Below are 25,108 nucleotides of genomic sequence, written 5' to 3'. Positions count from 1 at the left end.
GGGTAGAAAGTGGAAAAAATAGCCAGGCTCCTCCCTTTTTATAGAGCACTTGGATGTGATTGTGCAGTGTTGTAGAACACCATGTGGTGTCTTTAAGCCAATATGATTGCACCATGCGGCATGCATGCATTTATCGGAAGGGTACTACCTAGTATCTTTGTACACCTTGCGATTATTTCCAATCGCACTGCACGTTGTTCCATTTTACTACATGGTGTATGTACAGTGCATAGTCTATCTCAACATCGTGAGATGTATCATGTTTATACCACGCAGTGTGAGTTGATATCGCGCGGTGTATTCCTAATCAACTGAAACACTTTCAATGATTTAAAAAGCATCATGTTTGCATTTTGAATATTCCAAGCCATTTTTAAAACAAAAAGAACGTTGTTTTGTTTTAAAAACATACTATGCAAATCCCAAGTTTTTTTGTAAGGGTTACCTACTCTATAGGTTTGATTTTTTTTAAACAATGACGAATTCCAAGTGCACGTGCGTTTCAATTATGTACTTTCTTGTTTGCTTATATGTTGATTGAAGATGCGGCTCTATCAACTTTGTCGTTGTATGGAATCATTGAATGTGTCATTAGTTATTCGATTTGGCGATGTCCCAGTAAATCGAAATAGATTAAATAGGTAATGGTAACTTTCAAACAACATGTTATGAATGAGCTTTGAGTGAAATTTTTCCCGACGGGTTGTGAGCTATGTGCTAACGGGGTTTCTGCTATTAATTAATTCACTTTGATCAGATGCCGGAGATTAGCTTCTCCTGACCTAGGACCTTGACATAAAGAAAAGTCCCCCAAACATATTGTAGGTGGTTGTATTCATAGTAGACTCTCTCTAGCATGTGCAAAGGAGCGCACGACATGGTCTTTGTTCTTGCAAATAGATAGTTTATTGAAGTGATTTTAATCAATTCTAGTCTTGTGCCATAGCTGGCCTTTTTGCTCTAGGTCACCACACAATAATGATAAAGATGATGATGATAATGCAAGGAACACAAACCCTTGATGCACTACTGGCTCTATCATCATTACCATTTACATGGTGATGTTTGCTTGTAGATCACGATAGAGGCTGCCTCTAGACACTATGGGATGGTGACATGGTCTTTGTGGCTTGCAGAGAGGCAATTTGTTCAAGTGATTCTGGTTCTTGTGCCATAGCTGGCCTTTTTGCTCTAGGCTGCCACACAATAATGATAAAGATAATGACGATGATACAAGGAACACAAATCTATAATGCGCTATTGACCGTATTGCTCATCGATACTACCATTTATGATGATGCTGCTTTGTACATAAGGGTCGAGGCTACCTCTACGCACTATGGGATGGTTGCTATAGAAGTGAAGGAGGATGGAGAGGAGGAGGATGGAGAGGTAGAAGGTAAGATTAAAGAGAGGATGGAGAGAAGAAGGATGGAGGGATGGAGTCAGGAGAGCAGGCTGCAGCTTGCAGGATGGAGAAGATGGAGCAAAGGATGAAGAGGACGGAGGTCCAAGAGCAAAGGATGGAGGTCCGAGGGATGGAGAGAGCTTGAAGAAGGTGGAGAGAGGAGTAAGGATGCACAAGAGGAGTGGAACGGGCGGAAGGCGGCGAAAGATGAAGAGAGGCGGCCGAAATCCCGTTTTTAGGGTTTGGGGAAAAAGCAGGGTGTACGAAACGGCGTTTCTTGACGAAACGCCGTTTCCATTTCGTCGTTTCCGTTTCTGCCCATGAAACGGGCGTTTCGTGCAACTATGGCATGAACTAGGAGGTTGGGGTCGACTTTAGCATAATGCATCATACCCATCATGCTTCATGCACTAATATTAGAAACCGTGGAATGAACTAGAAGGTTGGGGTCTCGACTTTAGCATAATGCATCATACCCATCATGCTTCATGCACTAGAGAGATAGTGCTTCAAGCACACTTCAGCATGCGGACATGGAATCCCTTCTCTTTGATTCTCTACTTAGACCAGCTACCTTGTATGCAGGGGCTTTTTGGCCATAAACCTGAAGGAGGAGTGGACGCACTTTGAGAGACTATAGGTGATGATGTTATCTCACATCGTCCAAGGAAAGATGTCCACACCATTCCATCAGAGTTTGCAGCAAGATCCCTATGTAGATGCATCATTTCAGATCATCAACTACCTAGACAGATTCAGATGGTTTAGTTGGAAAAATGTGCAGGTCAGCAGAGATTGCCATGGAGATCCCTTTCGTCATCTATGCAGCTCACAGCCGAGCAAAACAAGAGGTGCTGGTATACAGGAGTATCCAGATGGTTTTGATCATAGGGCATGAGCACGTCTTTGACCACCTAACACATCCCCCCTCACCCACATGCCCAAGATGGCCTTCTACAAAGAGCATTTCCTTCATCTAGATGATGATGGATTTATCAAAGTACCAGGATATTTACGGATCCACCTTTCTCATGCAGTACAAATCATCATGGTCCAGCTTAGGACATCGCACAGACTCCAGATCGAGGCAGGATGCAAGATTGCAGCCACATGATGTCAATCTGAGGCTCTGCACCCTATGTGACACACATGAGATGAAGACCGAGGAGCGATACACACGATACTATGACATCCGTGGGAGGTACCATTGCCTTTTCACTAGGAGATTTACTGACATGAGTAGAGTCATCGACTACCCAAACCAGCGCTGTGGTGCACTCTTTGCACACGACTTCATTTAACTCAGGTCCAAGCTCATGAAACATACTACACCACATGGCCCCAAACAATAGGAGATCGCAAATTGCTTCTTCACCAGAAACAGAGGTGTTCAAGAAATGCCGGGATCGTGAACCCACCAGTTTAGCAAGAGATTGGATATGGGCCCCATTTGAGCACCAACCCAATTGGGGCACCATCATAGCAATCTCCTGACATCAGGAAGCATCACGTCACCCACGAGTATGCCCTACAGAGAGGATTGAGGTGCACCAGAGACAGATCTCTGATATGTACTAGAGACATCAGCACTCCCAATGGATCCCAGTCTGGCCCACATAGAGCTCAGATCATGCACCTTAGACTCTAGAAAGGCCATGACATGATAGGATTTACTCAAACTCGTATTTAATCATATTATGTGGAGCTCGTGCTTGAAGTAGGTTGTAAAATACTGCTTCCTGTGTGCAGCAAGGGTGGAAGCTTAAGTATACAGAGGCGGACGGAATCGACTAGTGTACCATCACCCTTTTTACGAAATGGTGCAGTTATCTGAGCCTACAGGTCCAGAAGTATCGCAGAGCGATGGTTCCGTTGCGTTGTATCCCTCAGTTGGCGCGACGTCGTCGTGGAGAAACGGGAAGACTATCGGAGCTGAATTGAGCTCTACGAATTCAAGAGGTGGATGGAAAGCTATGCCCTTCCTAATTGGTACGCGTCCAAACCTTCCATCTGCACGAGTCAAACCTCGTTGCTCCCTGAATTAATGCTGTAATCTCGGTTGCACCCTTTTTATAATTCTTTGAAAATTTGTTGTTGATCGTGAACGATTGCAGGTAACGAAATTTGCGAGAGAATGGGATCGATGAGCGTTCTGTGGAATATGGTCCCTTTTTTGTATTCGAAGTACAACATGAACTACGTGAGGGCAAGTTACATCGTCAACGCAATCTCAGGTACCTGCAGCTTCACGCCTCTGGTGGGCGCGTACCTAGCGGACTCCTACCTCGGACGCTATCGCACAATCCTTGGTTCTTCATTCTTCACTTTGGTGGTGACAATCTACCCCGTCTTTAAGTCTTTGAAATCCCTCAGATAGATGTTAATAATAAGTTCCTGATCTGCTGTTCAAATCCCACTACGCTTTTCAGCCACATGGATGGATGAAGTGACGATCTTGGTGCTTTAAAATTTCTTCTACATCGATTAGTTGTAAGATGATCGAATCCTCCAAGTTATATTGTAACGTGTGCCGAGTTAGAATCAAAACCTTCTGCATTTCTCGGAGCATGGAGCCGTTCGTGATCTGAGAACTGGTTTTGGATGCTGCGGCTCCATTAAGACCTAAACTTGGATTGACTCGATTGATGCAGGGTCTCTTCCTTCTTTCCACCGCGGCTTACTCCAAGAATCTCCACGCTCCACAATGCACTCCAACTACAGCTGCAGGGATAGACAAATGTCCACAAGCAAGCTCCGCCCAGCTTGCGTTTCTTACAATAGCCTTCTGCTTTATTGCCATAGGATCAGGTGGGCTACGATCCTGCACATACACCTTTGGTGCAGACCAGTTCGATGCCACAACGCCAAAAGGAGCTCAGACACGACAGAAATTCTTCAATTGGTTTTACTTTTTTAGTTGCTTCTCTCTCCTGGTCGGACTTACCTTGATTGTGTACATTCAATCTGTCATAAGCTGGGGACTCGGATTCCTGGTTCTGGCCATCGCCATGGTTGTTTCCATTCTTCTATTCGTCACTGGCACACAACTCTACAGGCACGTTCCGATTGACAGAAACTCCTATGCCAGCATAGTCCAAGTTCTCGTCGCCGCGTATCGGAAGAAAAATTGGCAGTTGCCTTCCGATCCGACCAAGCTTTACGAAATTCCTAACAAGAAAGGCCGGGAAGCAAGGCTACGGCACACCGCTCAACTCAGGTACTTCTTGTCAATCTATTCTTTCGGCAAGTTAACTAATTAGGCTCAGTTACGAATAATGATGCTGTAAATCTAGTGAAACGATGGAGGGCATATTGGCGTCTTGATCTGAATAATGATATGTGTACTTCGATCGGATAAAATCGTCTTTCAGTAACGTTTCATAACTTGAATCCTTTCTCGTCTCATGTCTTCTGTAGATGCCTGGACAAGGCCGCCATAGTGTTACCCGGTGATGTGGAAGAAGAAGGCAGCACAGAAGCTCGCGGTCCCTGGCGGCTATGTACAGTCCATCAAGTGGAAGAATGCAAATCTGTGCTGAATCTGCTTCCCATTTGGGCGTGTTTCATACTCTTCAATGCAGTGCTGAACCAGATCGGAAACTTAACCGTGGGTCAAGCGTACTTCATAGACATGAAAATCCACAAGTTCCATGTCCCCCCTGGCGCACTAGTGGTGATAACAATGGCGAGCTTTCTTGTAGCGATACCCATATACGACATGCTACTAGTGCCGGCAGCGAGGAAGCTAACGAAGAATCCGAGGGGGCTAGGCTTTGAGGCGAGGATAATGGTGGGGATAATAGTGCTAGGGGCGACGTTTGGGGTGGCGGGGGTGGTGGAGAGGCAGAGGAGGAAGGTGGCGACGAGGGGGGGGAGGGAGCTGGGGCTAGTGTGGCTACTACCACAGTGTGTGGGGGTGGGGGTGGCGGAGACATTTGCAGCGATAGGACAATTCGAGATGTTCTACGAGCAACTACCGGGAGGGATGAGGAGCATGTCGGGGGCATTGTTCTGGTTGGCATCGGCCATTGGTAGCTACACAGCGGATCTCATACAAGCTCTGGTGCAGCATACAGTCAAGTGGCTTTCTGCTAATCCCAAAGAAAGTCGCTTGGATTGTTACTACTTCCTTTTATCTTCCCTTGCTTTCCTTGACCTCCTCTTCTTTATCGCTTCCTATCGTTACACTCGCGTCCTTGCCCTTACCCCTAACCCCAACCCTAGCCCTAGCCGTAGCCGTAGCCGTAGCCCTAGCCCTGCTCCCCTTGCTTCCACTTCCATTTCCCCTCAAGATTCACGGTCTAAATTAGCTCCCCTCTAAATTAGCTCGCTCTCATATGCAGCAGCCTGCTCTCAACCCCCCTATGGGCCACTAGTAGCATTATAGAATAAGGTGGAACTTTCAGATGCCGACATGTGGTTGTACTTGATGGAGAATCCCTTGTGCTTATTTTTCCTACTTTATACATGACTTTGGATTTAAGCAATGTCCATAAATTTGTTCTATTCATTTCTCAAATATTTTTTCCCAAGAACTCGAAAAATTACAAAGCAGTTTTTCGAGTAACTAGTCAGCATTTTCCAAATTTATGAATGCTTTTATTCATAATATTGTTTTTCTCAGCAATTGATCTCTTCATTTATTTATGTCCTCATAGTCCAAGTCCTATCAACAATTCGAAGTTCACGTATCATTGTATCTACAAAATAAATGTAATGTCATTTTTTAATTTGAATATTACAAAGCTAAGGATAGTAGATATTATTATCAGATATAATCAGATGGCACTTTGCATTCAACACATACTGGTCATATCTTTCATGCTCGGAGGGTTGGCATGCTTTCTCTCCAAAAATTATACTTGACCAAGGGAAGTTCTCTTCGCTCTTTACATTCGGCACCCATAGTTAATTGTTGCATTCTTCTTCAATGGCATGCATGGCATCTTACATAGATACTATTAATGCCTTAGGTAGAAGCCTTTCAGCTTCACATGGCAAATTCCTCTTGAGCCATGAGACTTAAGGCATCAATTGGAGAATGGAAAGTATCACTATCAATCTCAAGCTCATCACAATCACTAGCATTAGCTTTCAAGACTTCTAGCTAATTAGCACTTTCATCATCAAGAAGTCTTTCAATGCTTTTGCATCTATGCTTTCCAAAGGAGGAGAAAGAGCACCTGAGGGGATAAGTGTATATAAAACCTTACCCTTGTGTGGCATTGATAAACCATAGACATTTTCCATCTACTCTATTCAATTGAAAGATGCATCCCATTGCATAGGGGGGGAGAACCAAACTTCTTGTCATTTTTCTTCTTCTAGAGGCATTTCTAGATGAAGGATCCTTAATAGGCATTATCTCTTCAACATCTGACCCTTTCACCTTAGCATTAGATCTATCAAAAAATTACACGAGAGGAGGATTCAGGCACCCTGGGCAATAATGCCCTTGGAAAAAAGAGAATTGATGGTTTAATGGACAGGAGGGGAACTAAAGGGAAGAAGCATGGCTGCATCAACAAGGAAAGTGAGGTGAGGGACGTAGGAGGAAAAGACAAGGGGGAGGTAAGGGAGCATAGGGGAGGGGAGGGGAAAGAAGAGGGGGAGGAACAAGGAAGGTAAGGGAGGGGAGGGGAAGAAAGGGGGAAGTTAAAGGAGGGGAGGGGATGATTGAGGGGCGAGGAAAGGGGAGAGGGAATTTTGAATTCTAGTGAAGGGAAGGGGGAGAGAGAGAGAGAGAGAGAGAGAGGGGGGGGGGGGAGGGAAGGAAGGGGGAGCAGGAAGTTTAAATTATAGGAAAGGGAAGGGGAGGAAGGAGAGTGGGAAGTTTGAATGAGAGAGAGAGAAGGGGGGGGGAGGCACGAGAATGGGAACTTTGAATTCTTTTAGGGTTTTGTGCCCTATATTGACTCTGGCCCCTACCATAACACACTTTCCTTCCCCTACCCCTCCCTTCCCCTCCTTTGTAAACACTCCTTTCCAACAAGGCATGTGTCCCATCAGTGTTCGAAAAGTGTTGCCTCCTCTCCCTTGGAAAGGATCCGTGGTGCTTTCCAGAGAACTACTTTTGGACCACACATTAGGGGGCATAAGTTAGGCATCCTATCCATGGCTCGCAAGTCTTTTCACTCTCCTCTTATGTCTTTGTCACCAACCAAGGGTACCCAAATAGAAGCCCCCACATCTTGAAAATATGCATGGAATCCAAGACATGATTGATTTGCAACTGACCCCAATATGGAAGCTTGTGTAATATAGTAAGCCTGTTCATACCAAGAGGAGGCTCCTCTCCATTCTTCCTCCAAGCCTGAATCCAATCAATTACCTCCAAAGAGAGTGGTGGTGGATCAAGTTGAACCTCACGTGCAAGATGGTCAAGTGGAAGGTATCGAGCAAAACCTCCATAAACCATTTTCCTTATATATTGAGTGTTGTGCAAACATGTTCAAACCACCACCACAAATAGGGCAAGCATGGTACCCACGTATTGCAAGTCCTACATGCATACATAAAAAAGTCATTATAAGACATGCATAGATCACATCACAAAGAATAAAATTACATTAGGCATGCACAGCTCTACAAGCATGTACCTCAGCAATCCCCATATCCTAGAAAGTCACGCATGTTCCACATCGAAATTCCCTAATGAAAATGTCATTGGTATGCCTTGGAGGTCCATAAATATCAAAGACATGTATTTCTCTCAATAGGATATGAAGATCATCTATCAAAGGTGCCATGTACACATCCATATTCTTGACCTTATACTTCCCTAGAACAAGTAGGGCAAGCATGAGGTGCCGCTTCTTTATTGTTAGCCATGGTGGAATATTGTAATTCACCAAAACTACAGGCCATGTTGACCAAGATGTCGAGTGTAACCAATGCAAAAGGCTTCACGCCATCCATTACAGGCCCAAGATGTAATTTGCTCACAAAGTCCAACCACATGTTGTATATGTGCTTCCAAATAGGACAAATTGGAGAAATCCTCAACATGTCATCAGTGGATTCAGTGTGTGTAGCATGTCATGTCATCAACTCTGTTATGGACTTGATCTAAAACATGTGCTATATTTTGGCGATGATGGGAAAGTGTCTCAAGACCTTTACTAGGATCTTCTCACCCTACAAGTCCTCTCTATAACATTGTGCCCCACACTCCAAACAACTAACCAAATCCAGATGGTCATGACGAAAGATGATATGATCATTAGGGCAACAAGCATGGATGGTGTCATTATCCATCCCAATAATTTTCTCGCTTTGTCTCTTGATGCAAGCATGGTATTTAGGGTAGGCAACATCTTTTAGAGCAACCTATTACGATTGGCATATGCAAGGGACTTTAAGAAAGAGATACTAATGATAGTTATTTAACAATTAAGATCTAAACATCAATTGGTATAGGTTATGCACCATAACTTACACATTGCTCAATCGAATTCAGCAAACTTTGTCTTCAAGTTGTAGTACACGCTCCAAACTTGAACATGAGACCAAAAAGTTATGAAATAAGAACTTGGACGAGACCGTTAAAGCATTACAAGTGCTATGTTGCATGTGAAGCATGCATCTTGAAGACTATAGGATATAGCAATCTATTCAAAAATATCAAAATATTGTTCTCTACATACATGCAACCAAGTAATCATTCAAAAGTACACTCTGTGAGGAGCTTCTCCTCAACCCAAGGACACACCTAAATGAGAACTTTAGGCATGGATTAATGGGCCTCCAATGTTGTGCTAAATTGATGCACACCCATTTGAGGGCACACTCCATAATGTTTTTTTGATTTGTTGAAAATAAAAAAGGATTGAAATTTTATCCTAAACCAACCCAAGTTGAACAAAAAGTAACATCAATATATTTTGCAACAAAATATTAATATATTTTTTATTTTACTAAACCAGCCCGGTGGTTGAAAAGTCATGCAACCGTGCCTGGTTTAGCTTAAACACCAGTGTGGTTGAATAGACATTCGTTTTTGAGGAGCTCAGTGCATGAAATTACTCTGTTTTAGTACTTAAGTTGGTGAAATTTAATTTCCTACTATTCGGGTCATATACCATTGAATTTCTAGATTGGGATGGCTTGGACTTAATGTGATTGTCCTAAGACATCCCGGTGCTATTTCAAGTCAAACAACACTATCTGATTGATATTGCGGTTAATTAAATAATGCCAAAATTATAAGTAAAGATTTGGATTTTCATACATTGATATATGTTGTCCCTTGTTTACAGGCCCGTGCACAAGACGATGAGGAAGAGGAGGAAGGAGGCACAGAAGGGAGCGCAGAAGGGAGCGTGGAAGGGAGCGAGGACCTAGAGAACATAGATTAGTCGTATAAGTAATGCTAGCTACTCTTTTTTGTACTTAAAGCCATTGGCTTGGCTTCGTGCCTCTTGTATATAGACTCCTCTTATTTTTTGTACTTGAAGCCACATGACATGGCTTAGCTTCCTTATTTTTTGTACTTGAAGCCACATGACGTGGCTTAGCTTCGTGCTATATGTATATACAAGCACTTTTTGAGCTTTCAATTTTATTGCATTTTGGAGTTGTAATATTTTAATTGGAATTGTAATTAAAATGCGGTTTGCTATAAGAATTGAATTACAGAATGTGGATATGGGATTCTTGTAACTATATAGCATACACAACATACACACTCTATATAGCATACACAACATACACACTATTCTGTAAAATTTTTTTTTTTTTTTTTAAAGGCGCGTCTATCAGTTCATTTAAAAACGCGTTTATATTCGCGTCTGTCTGTTCGACTTGCGTCTATACGCGCGTCTATAAAAGCGTTTATAAGCGCGTCTATTTATGTGTCTTTGTGCGTGTCTATACGCGCATAGGTCTGATATATAGATGCGCAATTAGACGCGGGTCTCCAGACACACAAATAGACGCGCCCGTAAGTTTTTATTTTAGTTCATGAAACACGTCTGTGCGCGCGTCTATGGGTGCTTTGTCTTGTTGTGAAAGGCAAAATTGCATGTGGATACTACAAAGGCATAAGACAAGCAAGTGTCCATAGTATAGTGCAAAGTATAGGCGCTATGTTTGGTGCATGATATAGTGCAAAGTATGTGTGAAAAATAGAAAAATCTACGTGGAAATCTCAACTTGTTTGGCATATTGATGATGCATAATCAAGGCTTGAGATATTCAAGTTCGATGTTTGAGCTCTTCATATGGCATAGTGATGATGAATAATCAAGGCTTGAGATCTTCAAGTTCAATGTTTGAGCTCTTCATCTAAATAGTAGAGCTTGTTGTCTCCGAGTTCAATCTGATCAAACCTCCTCAAACCTTTATAATCATGCTTTCATGTTTTACATAGTTCATCCACCTAAAATGACCGATTTCATGCAATTTATATGAACACAACAAATATTCAAGTGCCTTTTCTAGTGTACCAAGGATGAATGTATGAGAAAATTACTTCAGTCACTCCAAAGATGAGTATGGAGGGGTGATTTGAGATGTCCACAAAACCAGGGCTGAAATGTCTCTTGGGTAGTGTAAGAAAGCTGTAGAAACACAATAGGAAGGCCCATAAAGATCTTCCAAATCGAAAACCAATAATCCAAAAACACAACGAGCATATGGGCTTCCAAAAGTATTGAATTTGAGATGTCTGCAAAGCCAAGGCTGAAATGTTGCTTGTGTAGTGTAAGAAAGCCATAGCAACACAATAGGAAGGCCCATAATGATCTTGCAAATAAAGAACCAATAACCCAAAAGTACTAAACAATTGGGCATCCCAGAAGTACCGAACAACTGGGCAGCCGGAAGTACTGAACAACCAAAAATATGAACAATTGGGCATCCCAGAAGTACCGAATAACTGGGCAGCTAGAAGTACCGAACAACCAAAAATACAACGAGCATAAGCCACGCATGTATGACAAGAGGAAAGCTAGTGTAGATTAGACACGGCTTACATAATCATAGGCAAAAATGAAATAACAACCTTCTCATCCGGAAGTACCGAGAACAACTAGAGATACAATGAATGCCACATACATATGACAAGAGGAAGCTAGTGTGTATTAGACATAGCTTACATAATCATAGCGGGAATGAAATAACAACAACTTCGCATCCAAAAGTACCGAACAACCGAGTAGACGAGCATCCGAGATTACAAAGGACATCCAGAAGTAAAAAAGAAAATGGACATCTGGGAACAGTGATCACATCCAAACAAGTACTCAATAGTAATCCATATGTACCACGTCCAAACGAGTACTTAATAAATAATCCATATGTGCTATGTCCAAATGAGTACTCAAGAAGTAATCCATATGTGTTCATCTGAAAGACGTTGAACCTTGCCACGTCCAAATGAGTATGCAATATGAGCATGTCCAAATGAGTACTCAATCAGTAATCCATATGTGTCCATCATGAAATCCGGATAAATATGTGTCACATCCAAATGAGGACTTAGTAATAATCCATGTACCATGTCCAGACGAGTAAATATGTGTCACATCCAAACGCAGACTCAAGAATAATCCATGTACCACGTCCAGACGAGTACTCAAGTAGTTAGCCATATGCCACGTCCAAATGAGTACGCAAGCAATTAGCCATATGTGTTCATAAATATTGTCACCTGAAAGACATTGAACCTTGCCACATTCAAACGAGTATGCAATAAGTAATCCATAGGTGCCATGGCCAAACGAGTACTCAATAAGTCAACCATATGTGTTTATTGTGAAAAACATATAAGTATACCTCACCATATAAAGAGCGAAATAAAAGTATTCCTTGCTTGAAGATATAATATGAACCAATAAGTAAATACATACCATAAGTCATCAATAAGTTAATCGACAAAGAAGGAACAAACCGTTGGTCTAGCAAGAGCTTGCATGCACTCGTAAATATAGATGAGTATGAAAACCAAAGAAGATGTGCTCATCCTGTAGGTATCGAATGTGCATTTAGTCCATTGGATTGTATCTAGGCAGCTATGCTAACCTACATGTACTTGGAAACACAAGTGAATGTGATGAAAGAGAACATATGAGCTCACCTTGGAAACAAACGAGTGCCTTGAAAATGACAAGAAAACATGTGAGAAGCACCTTCACATATGTGAAGTAACGCATCCAAGAAGTAATGATATCAAAGCTAAATAGAAAAGAAACATTGAAAGAAAACATGTTAGCATGTTAACAACATAAAAAATTCGGCAAGTCACAACAACACAAAGCAACTATAGACGTGCTTGATAGATGCGCAAAATAGTAGGCTCGTCTATAGGCGTTGCTTGAATAGAGAAATTATGGGCATGTCTAATAGCATGTCTAACAGGTCAATTATTTACACATGTATTGACACGTCTATTAGCGCATCTATACTGAGAAAATATGGTCCTGTCTAATACTGCATCTGTCAGAGCGTCTATTTGCACGTGTATTAGCACGTCTACACTGAGAATTAGATGCGTATTTAGATGCAAAATAGAGAATATAGAAAGTGAGATTTTAGTGTACATCACTGCTTTCCAAACATTGCCCATGATTACTAATGCACATAATTTTTACAAAAACATCAATGCTTTTTTGCAAGCCCACATATACAAGAATTAAGTGAGGTGAGGAGAATGAGACAATATGTAAAATAGTTTTGCCAATATCAATGATGGGCTACAGTTCAATCTCATCCTCAATGAGATCAACCCTTGCCAAACTATCTACTTCAAAATCCAAACAAGTGTTTGGATCTACAAATACATTCAACCCACTACTAGTTGTGCTACTCATGTGCTCATCAAAATCCGCATCACCAATGGTAGGCTCGTCCTCACGGGTAATGGCCTCAATATCTATATCTCCTATCTCATGATCATCCTCCTTTCTTGTATCACGGTCATCATCACCTCTATGGCCATGATCGTCCTCCATACGCTCCATATTAGTAAATGTACTATACATCACTTTGGAACGTGGCATAATAGGTATGACATGCCACCATCTATTATTATCCACCATTGGTTGATAGACAACCTAATTCAAACACAAATACAATCATGTTATTTTCCTTGCATCGAAGGTATCAAATATTTAAAAGCGAGTATTTTTATATATGTACACAGTACTTACTGGAGCATCCCCCGAGGTATTTGAAAGTAATTAAATAATATCAATATTATAAGTAAAGATTTGATTTTTCATACATTGATATATGTTGTCCCTTGTTTACATGCCCCTGCACAAGAAGACGAGGAAGAAGATGAGGAAGGACACAGAGAAGGGAGTGCAGAAGGGAGTGTAGAAGGGAGCGAGGATGTGGAGAACTTAGATTAGTCATAGAAGTAGTGCTAGCTACTCTTTTTTGTACTTAAAGCTGCTGGCTTGGCTTCGTGCCTCTTGTATATACACTCCTCTTATTTTTGGTACTTGAAGCCACAGGACGTTTAGCTTTGTGCTATAATATGTACATACAAGCACTTTTTGAGCTTTCAATTTTCTTGTGCAACGTTCTATCAATTAATGCCTTCTGAACTAAACGTTTTGGAGTTGTAATGTTTTATTTGGAACTGTAATTGTCGGCTATAGACGTGCTTGCAAGAGTGCTAATTAAAATGCGGTTGGCTGTAAGAACTGAATTACACAATGTGGAAATGGGATTCCTGTAACTACATAGCATACATACACAACATACACAGCATTCTATAAATTTAAAAAATATTATGTAGCGCATCTATCAGGGCATCTATAAACACGTCTGTCTGTTCGAGGAGCGTTTATTTGCGCATCTGTAAGACCATTTATAAATGCGTCTATACATGCCTTTAACGATGTGTCTATCTGTTTTTAAAAATTTTATAGCAGAGCGTCTATTTACGCGTCTATATGCACGTCTATAGGCGCATCTGTCTGCTATATAGATGCATCGTTAGACACAGGTCTCTAGACGTGCAAATAGATGCGCTCGTAAGTTTTTTTTTAGTTTAGTAAACACGTCTGCATGCGCGTCTATAGGTGCTTTGTCTTGTGTGTCTCCTTTTCTTCCATAGGATGGACCAGCTTATGAAAGTGAAGCTAGTGTTGAATACATAACGAGCAAGTCAAGCAAGATGTTAACTTATAAGAGAGAGAAACATTAGATCGATATTTTCTTTTGCATATCAAGCACACCTACATGATTTTTACCCTACTCCAAATCAAATACAATGGATGGCCTATAGGCATGCTTGATTAACAAAAGATGAAAGAGAACCTGCTTTTAGAATCATTAGATAATCAAAGTAACTCTCACCTTAAAAATGACATAAAACATTTAGGAAATCAAAAGTAAATGATAAAATAATCGAAGAAAATCTAGCCTTCAAAACAATACAAAATATTTTCGAAGCTCCTTTGAATCAATCAGCTCATGCTAAAAGTAAAGCTTAATATAGAATATTTCGCAAGTCTCTTTAACCGAGATTCATGGAAACTTGAAGTTGCAGCTAGACTTGTTAGAAAAACATAATGATACATGTATTGTATTAACATTATATTAGGGAATTTGGGAATTTTCAAATAGTTTGGGACTTCCTAATATGGTTAAGATTTGGCCACACAGTCAAAGCTGAACCCAGTACTTGAAAGTGGAATCCATCCTAAACACCATATTAGGAAATCCTCCCAAGTCCCACTTTCAAATAAGGGTTCAAGTTTTTGCCACATGGTCAAATCTTAACCCTTTACTTGAAAGTGGGACTTGGGAGGATTTCCTAATAACATAACCTTTCAAGTGGAATATCAAGAACAAAGCATTGTACTGAACTACAATGATATCATGGTTCCCAATTATGTACAACATTAAAGAAAGTTGGTTTATCTCTATACCAATAGGCAAAGAAAAGCTCCAACACATAGATGTATGTCATAGTGGTTGCTAAAAAAACAATCAAGTTTTGTCAGGCACCCGAGTAATGTTCTGTGAATGTTGAGTAGCAAAGCACTTACACAAAGACTCAGCAAGTGATGAACTAAATAAGAAGCTTGTTAGCAAAGGATGCACTAAATAAAAAGAAGCTTAATATATGTGAAGCATCACTGGCTTTTACTTTTGCAATTGCAGCATGAAACCACACTTGTTAAAGAGCTAAACTCTTATTTTCACTGATGACCTAATCATGAAATCAAAATTTTCTTTCATATGGTAGATAACCTTTTGTCCAAGTGATTTTCTCAATCAACTTTCTGGTCTATATCACATGCCTTCATGGTGGTCTATTTCTAAAATCCCTTATCTATAAATTCTTCATTATTAAAATGTACACTTTTTCTATACAAATCGGTAACTTTTTCCCAACCTTGTTTTAAATACTCCCTCATGTAAATTAACTTTTGTAAATTTTAGAAATTAAAAATATCCTTCTCTTGAACTCACTTGATAGGGTTACATATTCCCCTCTAGACCCCATTTCAAAGAAGAATATAAAAGAGCAATTGAAGACATGCCTAGCTTCCCATGCTCTTGTTGTGGGTCCTTGATGTTCAAACAAAAACTTAAAAAATAAGTGAATGATGTCATATTCTCATCAATCAATCATATTTCATCCCTGATTTGATGCAATAGAGGTCCATAAGGAACCCTTACAAACCACGCCTCAATTCTAATTCTCTACTGCAAACCAAAACACGGAATTGCGCATGCTAAAATATATCCTGTACTAAACATTGTTGTGTCATCTTTCGCTCACTACCAATGAGAACTTTTGATCTTGTAGCTTATTCCTATCAATCCTGAGCTCGAAGGATTGTGTAATCTATCCACTTGAGTATGTCCCCTTTGAATATGGTCCAATACTCAACCTTTAATCAATCTTGTTCGAAGGATTACGTTGTCTATCCACACGAATATATAAAGGAATGTCACGCAGATTACAATGGCCTATTATGGATTCATTGGCTATCCCCAAAACAAATATATCAAAGAACAATTGATAAATCATGACTTGTGATTGAGAGTACAATATTACATAAAGATGAGCAAATCAAATTTGTTATCGCAATCGGATTGAAGATATTTCTTATGTTAGTATACCACAACAATAAATGTATAGTAGGAAATCAACTTACAAACTCATTTAAGAAACCCAAAGTCGAATTAGGCAACATATCAACTTGTTTAGAAAGGATGCTTACTCCTTCCTTAGATTTGTCATATCTCTACAGAATCTCTACTGGCAATTCTAAAATGTTAATGGCTTATCTAACATCAACCTCCTTGTCAATAAAGGATGTAATTCCTTTTTCAACATTTAGAGATTGATATCATTTGCATCTCAAATGTGTCCATGCATAAGAGGCGCATAATACACTTTTTAATTATTCTAGATCATACACGACCGAGTACAGCTCTTTAAATTTCCTTGTTCTCTTTCCTTTGTTGTTGTCTACAAGCAAATGTATCATTGATTCATGTGTTTGCATTAGGAATTATAAAAATTGAACAATCTATAACTTAACTCCCATTATTGAGTTGGTGACTATGGCTGATAGAGGTTACCATGAATGGCCTTGTCCTCATCCGTGACATTCACTACAACCATTTACACTAATAGTGATAGTTATTTTGATAGAAACTACATAGATTTCTCTCTTAAAAAGACAAAAAGCATAGAAATAACCATCTATATAAGCATCACAATAACTGTCCATATAATTATTGATATAAATGTTGATATATATATTCATGTATTGATGTTTATCTCAACTCTATTAACCATTAAAAAATAGAAATGGTTTTAATCGATTCTATTTTAGGAGAGATTAGGGCTAAAATATATATCCAATCTTTCCTAAAATTGTGTGTGTGTGTATGTGTGTACCTGCATGTGTGCATGCATGTGTGTGTGTGTGTGTGTGTGTGTGTGTGTGTGTGTGTGTGTGTGTGTGTGTGTGTGTGTGTGTGTGTGTGTACAAGGATTAATCAAAGACACTTTGTAAAACTTTCATTTGATATGCATTCGAGGATAAGCCAGCGTAGCATACCATAACAAGTAGCATGCCATCCTTGCTACTCACTATTGGACTATTCTCCCCCTTTCTCTAATTCATCAATCAAAGGTGCCTCCCCCTTCCTCTGAGTCCTTGCCAAATTCATTGGGCTACTCCTCCATGTTATAATGATTTTAGGTCGAGTATCTTCATTATCACAAGCATTTTTGATTGCACCAATGTGTTCCATGTTTACCAACCATTGTTCACGGATGTGAAGGTTGACCTCACGATTCTACACATCGAAGACAAAAAGATACATATTGGGAATCCCTATTGCTTACTGAGCATGTTTGCATAGATTAAATTTTGATTTAAAGTTCAAGAATTTCTTACATCATGATTAAAATCTTCACCCCTATAGATCAACTTGTCACTGAGGGCAATAGTACCATGGTCATATGCATTATTGAATTCTGTAGTGCATTATACTTCAATATTTTCATGGGTGCAGTCATGGCCTATCATATGCCTTTATATACATGAAGCATTAGATAGTAAGACAAACAAGATACATATGTAAGGGGGGAAAAGTAGAGAGATGTGTGGAAAGATACAGTTACAAAGTATTTGATAAATCATGTTGTGCCGCCTAATTGAAAGTGGAAAGGAGCCACACATTTTCTATAGTCTTTTGCAACCCTTCTATGTTGATTGTGCTTACTGTGGGTGTTCTTTACTTTGTCCCTTATGTTCGTGCATTCCTTTGAATAATAAAGAGCAATCTTGATTAGATGCAAATCGCTTTGTGACTTTTTGAATCACCTCCTTTTGAAGTATCAAGAAATCAATCATTTTTTTTAGCATCCATCGAAGTCAAAGGTGAGATTCTTAGGAACCCAAAACTCCTTATGAAAGACTTTGAGGAGGTGGTTCTTTCTTTCCTTTGGTTGTAAGTTGAAGTCCGTTATGACTTCTTTGCATTTGATGTAGTATAATTATGGCACTCATGAATTATAACATTTCCATTTGCATCCTTAATAATGCTACCATCACCATCGATGGAATAATGAATATACACATGATAATCATGTGGGTAATCATCATCATGTGAATGCTAGATAGCACATGATCCCTCTGAATGAGAGGTGCTAGTATGACAAAACTGATGGCTCCTAGTACTTGATGCTTGGAATGCTACTATTATTACACGAGATTGAGACTATGCTCTCAGACATCTCATGTTCTTGATCCATCTCTCACATTATTTGCACATGCTCAGGTGGTCAAACTTGTGAATAAGATTTTAGAATCTATCTCCCATTGAAAACTTCTTCGTAGAACCTCCTATAATTCCTTCAATCAGATGCTTTTGATGTGGATTACTCTCACTAGAGTGATCACTCCCACTATATGCTATGTACAATATAAACACAGTTCCGCAAAAGAAACCACGAATACCCTCATTGGATCCATAACTAAAAGAGGCCCAGAAACGGATGGGAAATTTATACCATATAATATTAGAATATGAATTATTCTGAGATAAGATAGTATTAATCTCTGCACATAAAATGCATAGTATAGAATGCCACAAATTTCTTCTTACAAGCAAACTAGTATAATCTGTAATGATCTCTAGCATGTAATTTGCGATGTAATTTGCGGGTTGATACAAGCTGGCAATCGCGAGCTACACAACCGGCTAAACTTTCAACGGGTTTTTATCAATTGGCGAATGCGAGCCACAACCGAAGAAAGCCAAGTATTTTCATCTTCCTATTACCTAGTAAGTATATATAAACTATAATATATCATTTCCAATCTCACATCCATGTGCGAGTAGTTACTGATCGGCATATGCAGACCACCCACTGGCACATGGTTCAAAGGTATTTTGTATCCATATCTGAGTAGTTACAAGTCGGCATTAGCGGACTCTCCACTGGCACATAGATACTTACATTCAATCTCATATATATTTCTTATTAGTTTTTTGTAACCTATAGGCTATATAGCTAGTAACATACCTAAAAACAAGAGATTTCACTAAATTTTAAAAGCTAATGTCTACAAAGAAAAACCTTTCTTTTAATTTTGTGAAAATAACTTCAAATATATATATTTTTTTTTTTTAAGTCTTAAAAAATAGTCTTTCAAATTACAAACGATAAACCACAAACTGAGAGCTACACATTTATCCATTTTTCATCCTAGTGTGGGTAGATATTAGCAACTAGCCTAAGCGAGCCCACCACCTACACTAGACACTTTTTGAAAGGATATAAAAACTCACAAATTAGTTTGGAAGCTTTCTTTATCCCTTTTTCCTTGTCCTTATTTGTTTTTTTAAGACTCCAAGCAGAGCTAGATTCTCAAGAATGTGAAAAGTACGAGGTCGGCGCAAAGTATATATAAGAAATTGCACTATGTGGTATGTTCACAATACTGCTCGATATGTACCAAAACCCGTGCGGTACATGAAATAGACCATGCGAGATATACATCACTGCATAGTCTAGGTAAACACCAGGTGGTATACCTACCCTTGTATCACATAGCAAGTGGTTTTACCATGCAGTAACTATCCGTCGATCCCGATAAAAAAATGTGGCGGGCTGGATTAAATCGCTCCAGGGGTGATCAAAAAACATTTAAAATGTTTTAGCATGGCAATTTGCTTAGTGCTGCACAGATTACCACTGCTTGCAATGAAGAACCCTTATGCCATAAGGATGCATTTGATAGCAGAGAATGAATGAAGCCATGAAAGCTAAACTCGATTCCATTCATACAAATGGCATGTGACTCACCAGCAGGCGTGCGTGCCATCAGAACTAAGTGGGTCTACTAAAGCAAAAAGCTGATGGTAGTGTAGACTGCTGCAAAGCCCATCTTGTTGCAAAACGCTATGCATAGCAACACAGCATTGACTTTGAGGAGACCTTGCTGCCACGTCACACATCACGACCATTAGATGTGTCCTCAAGATTTTATCATTCCATAGTTTCCTTTATTGGGACTTGTTATAGAATAAACAAAAATTCTTATGGTTTCTCATGGATTAATTTGGTTAGAGATACACAGCTTTACAGTTTATCTCTATTAGTAACATACTCTTATGGATAGAGAAGCTTCAAGATCCATCCAAGTTAAGAACAATAAGTTTACACCTAATAGGCAATGTAAGTGCTTGGTAGGGTGAACATTTCATGGGCAAAAAAGCACTTAAGCAGTGAATGAAATTTGAGAAATTCTTCAAAGAATATTTATTTCCAAAGCAACTCCAAGATAAGGTTAGCACTTAAGCCCTTCATGGAACTTGAGAAATTCTTCAAAGAATAGTTGTTTCCAAAGAAGCTACAAGATAAGGTTCACACTACTTGGAGGAGTATCAGTATAGAGTTTATTTAGATATCACTCCATTCAAGAAGACTTGAGGGGTCTCTCAAGGGAAGAAACAACTAAGTGTCTCTTTTATGTTGATAAAGTTTTTCTAATGCTATTTGAAGGCCTAACCCTTGTATGGAAATACAAGGAGAAAAGTAGATTGTTTTCTTGAATTTGTTATAGGGAGACACTCCTCATGAATGAGAAGCTTATGATGCATGACATCTCAAATATTGATTATATAGTAATGGTTTATATATACATACAGTGATCATTAGCCAAGCGTTGCAATTCTATGCTTTCTTTTATTTGGGTCTTGATAATCGAACATGGACTTGGATCTTTTATGATCGTTCATATGGTTGATATGGACAAAATAAAAGAAATTCCAATGAAGTAAGTCGAAGGGAAACACAAAAAGCTTGGAAGAGATAGCCATATTTATTCCAAAATTATTGCATAAGGAAGATGTTAAGGCAAAAGTAGAGTATGCATCTTTTGGAAGCACTAATGAGTTTCCACCACCACCATAATTGCAAGAGGTAGGGCTTGTGCAAAAGCCAAAGAAGAAGCAATCAACTCCACAAGAAAAAGAAGGGCATGTATTTGTTAAAGAAACTTAGGGCAAAAAAAGGGATGGATTTGCCAAGAAAGAAAGGCATGGATTTTTCAAAAAAGAGAGGCATGGATTTTCAAGAAAGAATCGAATATGTACTACACAAAGAAGAAATAGCTTAGAGACAAGGTTACCACAGTAGGTGCCTTATCAAGTTCAAGAAATACTTGGCACTAGATGCCAAGAAGGTAGATCAGGAGTCTTTCCTCGGAGTATCCCCACAAGAACCTTTTCAGTTCAGGGCAATGGATTGTATACAAGTCAAGGGGATGTCACAAACTCACTTCTCCTAAGAAATAAAGAAAATTATTTTTGTTATTGACTTTGATCGGAGAAAGTTGCCTTTGGTTAGCTAGAGGACTGTGGGATTCCCACAAGGGACTAGAATTAAAATGCATGCATTAGGTAACTTTACTGGGTTAAATGGTGTTGGATATTGTTGTAGGATGTTGGAGTGTGCCTTACTTTAAGGGAAAAACACGAAAAGCAATCCCACAAGAGAAAAGCAGTCATGGAGCACTCGAATTTGGGAGAAAGCACACGCAAGGGGGACAAGCAGCATAAAAGAATGCCCATAGGGCTAAAAGCAAGGAAATTACCTATTTGGATAAGAAAGCTATTTCTTTCTATGAAAACTTGTCCTATCATCGCTAAAAGCAAGCCCCCATCTTTATAGGGAAAGCCTAGCTTTTTGGCTACAAAGCATATAAATTAGAGAGAAATCTTTCTCTTTGCATGGGTAAAAATTAGAATCCAAGGTGTATCAGAATCAGGCTCCCCTATGACCAAGCTTTGTAATAATTCTCCATTGCAATGAATAGCTTCGAAGTGTGACATCGTACTCTCTCTCTCTCTCTCTCTCTCTCTCTCTCTCTCTCTCTCTCTCTCTCTCTCTCTCTCTCTCTCAAGCGCGTGCGATTCAAGCATTAAGTTTTTGTTTTTGAAGTATTAAGTGCTCAAATTTGTTGCAAATTGAATATTGAAGCGGTGTTTTAGTTTAGAGAAAGGTTTCATAGACACTAATATATGATGCTATGAGATATTAAAATTTTAGCAAACTCACGGGACATGTACTCACCTCCCCATCAGTGCGGAGTGTGAGAAGCTTGTCTGTACTCTTGTTCTCAGCCATGGCAAGAAATTTCTTACAACAAGCAAAGACATATGACTTGGATTTCAATGGGTAAAGCCAAATATGACTGGTGAAGTCATGCACAAAGATATATGACTTGGATTTTAATGGGTAAACCCAAATATGCCTGGTGAAATTATCCATAAAGGTAACAACGTTATCCACATTGGGCAATACACATCATTTTAATGCAAGCTATGGGATTCACCAACAATCCCATATTTAGGGAAAGAAAACTAGCGCATTTGCCCAAGTAGGCATTTCTCACAAACAAATTTGGAAAAGGCATGCATCGTAGGGTGATCAACAACCATGTCCTGCAAGAACGCAACATAATGAAGCTGACATAATTCAAATTCCCATATTTCTCATGCCACAAATGAGTATCTACAACCATAAAATCTTCTACTACAAGTGTCTCTGTCTCTCTATCATAGGCATCAAGTCTATATAGACCCTATGGCAATTTCCAAGTGACAACAATGGTATTACCATTTCTGAAATCATAGATAGCACAATGGTAATCACTAAGGATAACTCTATATCATGATGTAGCAATATATGAGATTCTTCTTGATCCCTGTAACATACAATACATCAGGATCACTAGATGGTGCAATGCGCTCAACTTGGGCAATGTTTTTCATAGCATAAGATGCTTAATGGCACAAGTCACAATGCCTCCCTAATACCAAGTGCTGAATGCATAAAAAATTCCCATGCATGAATCATGAATAGAAGGATTAACCTGGCATGTACCATAAAATCCCAATCATGGTGAGCAGTATTGGTAGATTCAACCTTCTCATGTGAAGATGAAGCATCATGGTGGTCAGCAATTTGGTTGATTCATCATTCTCATGTCAAGATGAAGCATCGGTAAGTGCAAGGCTAGACTCCTTCTTCTTCTTCTTCTTCTTCTTCTTCTTCTTCTTCTATGATTTTATGCAATTTCGGCATTCAAAGATATCATGACGTGGTTTCCTCAAATACTTGCATCTATTCTGCATCCAAAGTTCTACCACAATTATGCATGGACTACCCATGAGATGGACCAGTCATCAAGCAAGACTTTATGAGGAAGAGTATTCTTTGAGCAAAGCTCATCGGCTTTTTAAAGATATGACTAAGCTCACCATTTTCTTTTAAGATATTATTAAAGAATGAAAGTGACCCCAAAAGGTGATGTATGACATTGTGTGCAAAAATCATCAATTGAATATCAAGCCAATCCAAATAGTTTGTCAAACAGACTTCCCCATTCAAGCTTATTTCTCTATGAATGCTATGAGTATTTTTTGCATTATACTCGTCAAGGTAAGACTCTTTCCTTAAGGAATTTCTTTGAAATCTAGCCTCTAGACCCAAGAATAAAACAATACTTGGGTACTTTATGAGCTATGGGTGCTTCATAGAGTTGTTATGATACCTTGCCTCTAGAGGGTCTTGTCCTCAATAGCCACCAATTTGTGGCTCAAAGTGAAGCCCTATAATGTCAATCTCCATGTATATCTACCACTTGTGTTGGGGAGACTTTCTAAATGGCTCAGTCATGACATCTATGTCATTATGATTTATCTATATATCCTAAATGTGTTCATGAACATAGCCCAAATAAGGATGTTACTTTGGAGGATGCACATTGAATGCCCAACACATTGAACAAAATGTAGAATGTGCCACAATCGTCTCTCTTCTCTTAGACTCCAACTTCCTCTTCATATTAGAAAACCCCTCTTCTTAGATGTTAAGAATGAATTAATCACTCAACATAAATATGAAACAAAACCTCCAACTTTCTCAATAGTTGCAATTAAAGATGATTTAGACAGAGCAATTTTAACTTCATGATAGCCGTGGTTTATGATGTACCACCCTTGAATTGGTAGTAAAATGAATGGTAATTCATCCCAAGTGTCTGTTATATTTTAACTCCTCCCATGATATCCACATTAGTTGAGCGAAGTACTGGTGCTTATGCATGTACTCCTCAATTCATTAGCATGAATTGTGACCATGTGTGGAAGCTAAATGTAGCATGAATGTGCAAGTTTATGCAAGACATGTGCAATACTATGGCGATGGTGTTGATCATGATGCACAATTTTTGCATTTAGGTGATGGCACTAAAAAATGAAGTGTTGGAACACACAAAAACTTACTAATAAAATCCATGTTCTGTGGGTAACTCTAGATTCTTGCAGTTCCCACTAGACCAACCATTACCAACTTTAATCCCTGTCCTAGTAGTTGCAACATCGTTTGCATGGAGCTCTGATTCCTGTCTACAAGCATCATGCAACTAAAATCTATCATTAGCTAGCTTGAAGACCACTAGTAGATGTGTTATTTCTAGTTCTTGCACAATGTCATCCATGATTGTCTTTGAGGTGCCTTTAAACTACTTGAAATTGGCAAGATATACGCCTTAAAGAAGATTCGATAGATATGCTATCAACAAAATTTGTGAATGAAGGAATAGGAAAAAGATGAATGAAAGACCTTCTCTAAAAGATCATTTAAGGCACAAGATGAAAGAGAGACCTTTTGTAAAACATCGAAACATTGCTTAAGACAAT

General features: G+C 39.3%; 1 protein-coding gene across 1 annotated transcript; it reads left to right on the top strand.

Moving 5' to 3' along the window:
* The first annotated feature begins 3,091 nt into the window (after nucleotides 1-3,091).
* LOC147906176 (putative protein NRT1/ PTR FAMILY 2.14) lies at nucleotides 3,092-5,891 on the top strand. The gene is made up of 4 exons (XM_087376872.1): nucleotides 3,092-3,397; nucleotides 3,523-3,740; nucleotides 4,060-4,625; nucleotides 4,826-5,891. Exons 1-4 carry the CDS (start codon nucleotides 3,226-3,228, stop codon nucleotides 5,727-5,729), a joined length of 1,860 nt encoding a protein of 619 aa, XP_087232998.1. The 5' UTR covers nucleotides 3,092-3,225; the 3' UTR covers nucleotides 5,730-5,891.
* Nucleotides 5,892-25,108: the final 19,217 nt, after the last annotated feature.

Source organism: Dipteris shenzhenensis, chromosome 1 (genome assembly GCF_047967505.1).
Source record: "Dipteris shenzhenensis isolate YYH24624 ecotype China chromosome 1, Dip_SZ_1.0, whole genome shotgun sequence".
NCBI classification, from domain to species: Eukaryota; Viridiplantae; Streptophyta; class Polypodiopsida; order Gleicheniales; family Dipteridaceae; genus Dipteris; species Dipteris shenzhenensis.
Note: the sequence above shows the minus strand (reverse complement) of the source record. Positions and strands in the feature narration are given on the sequence as shown.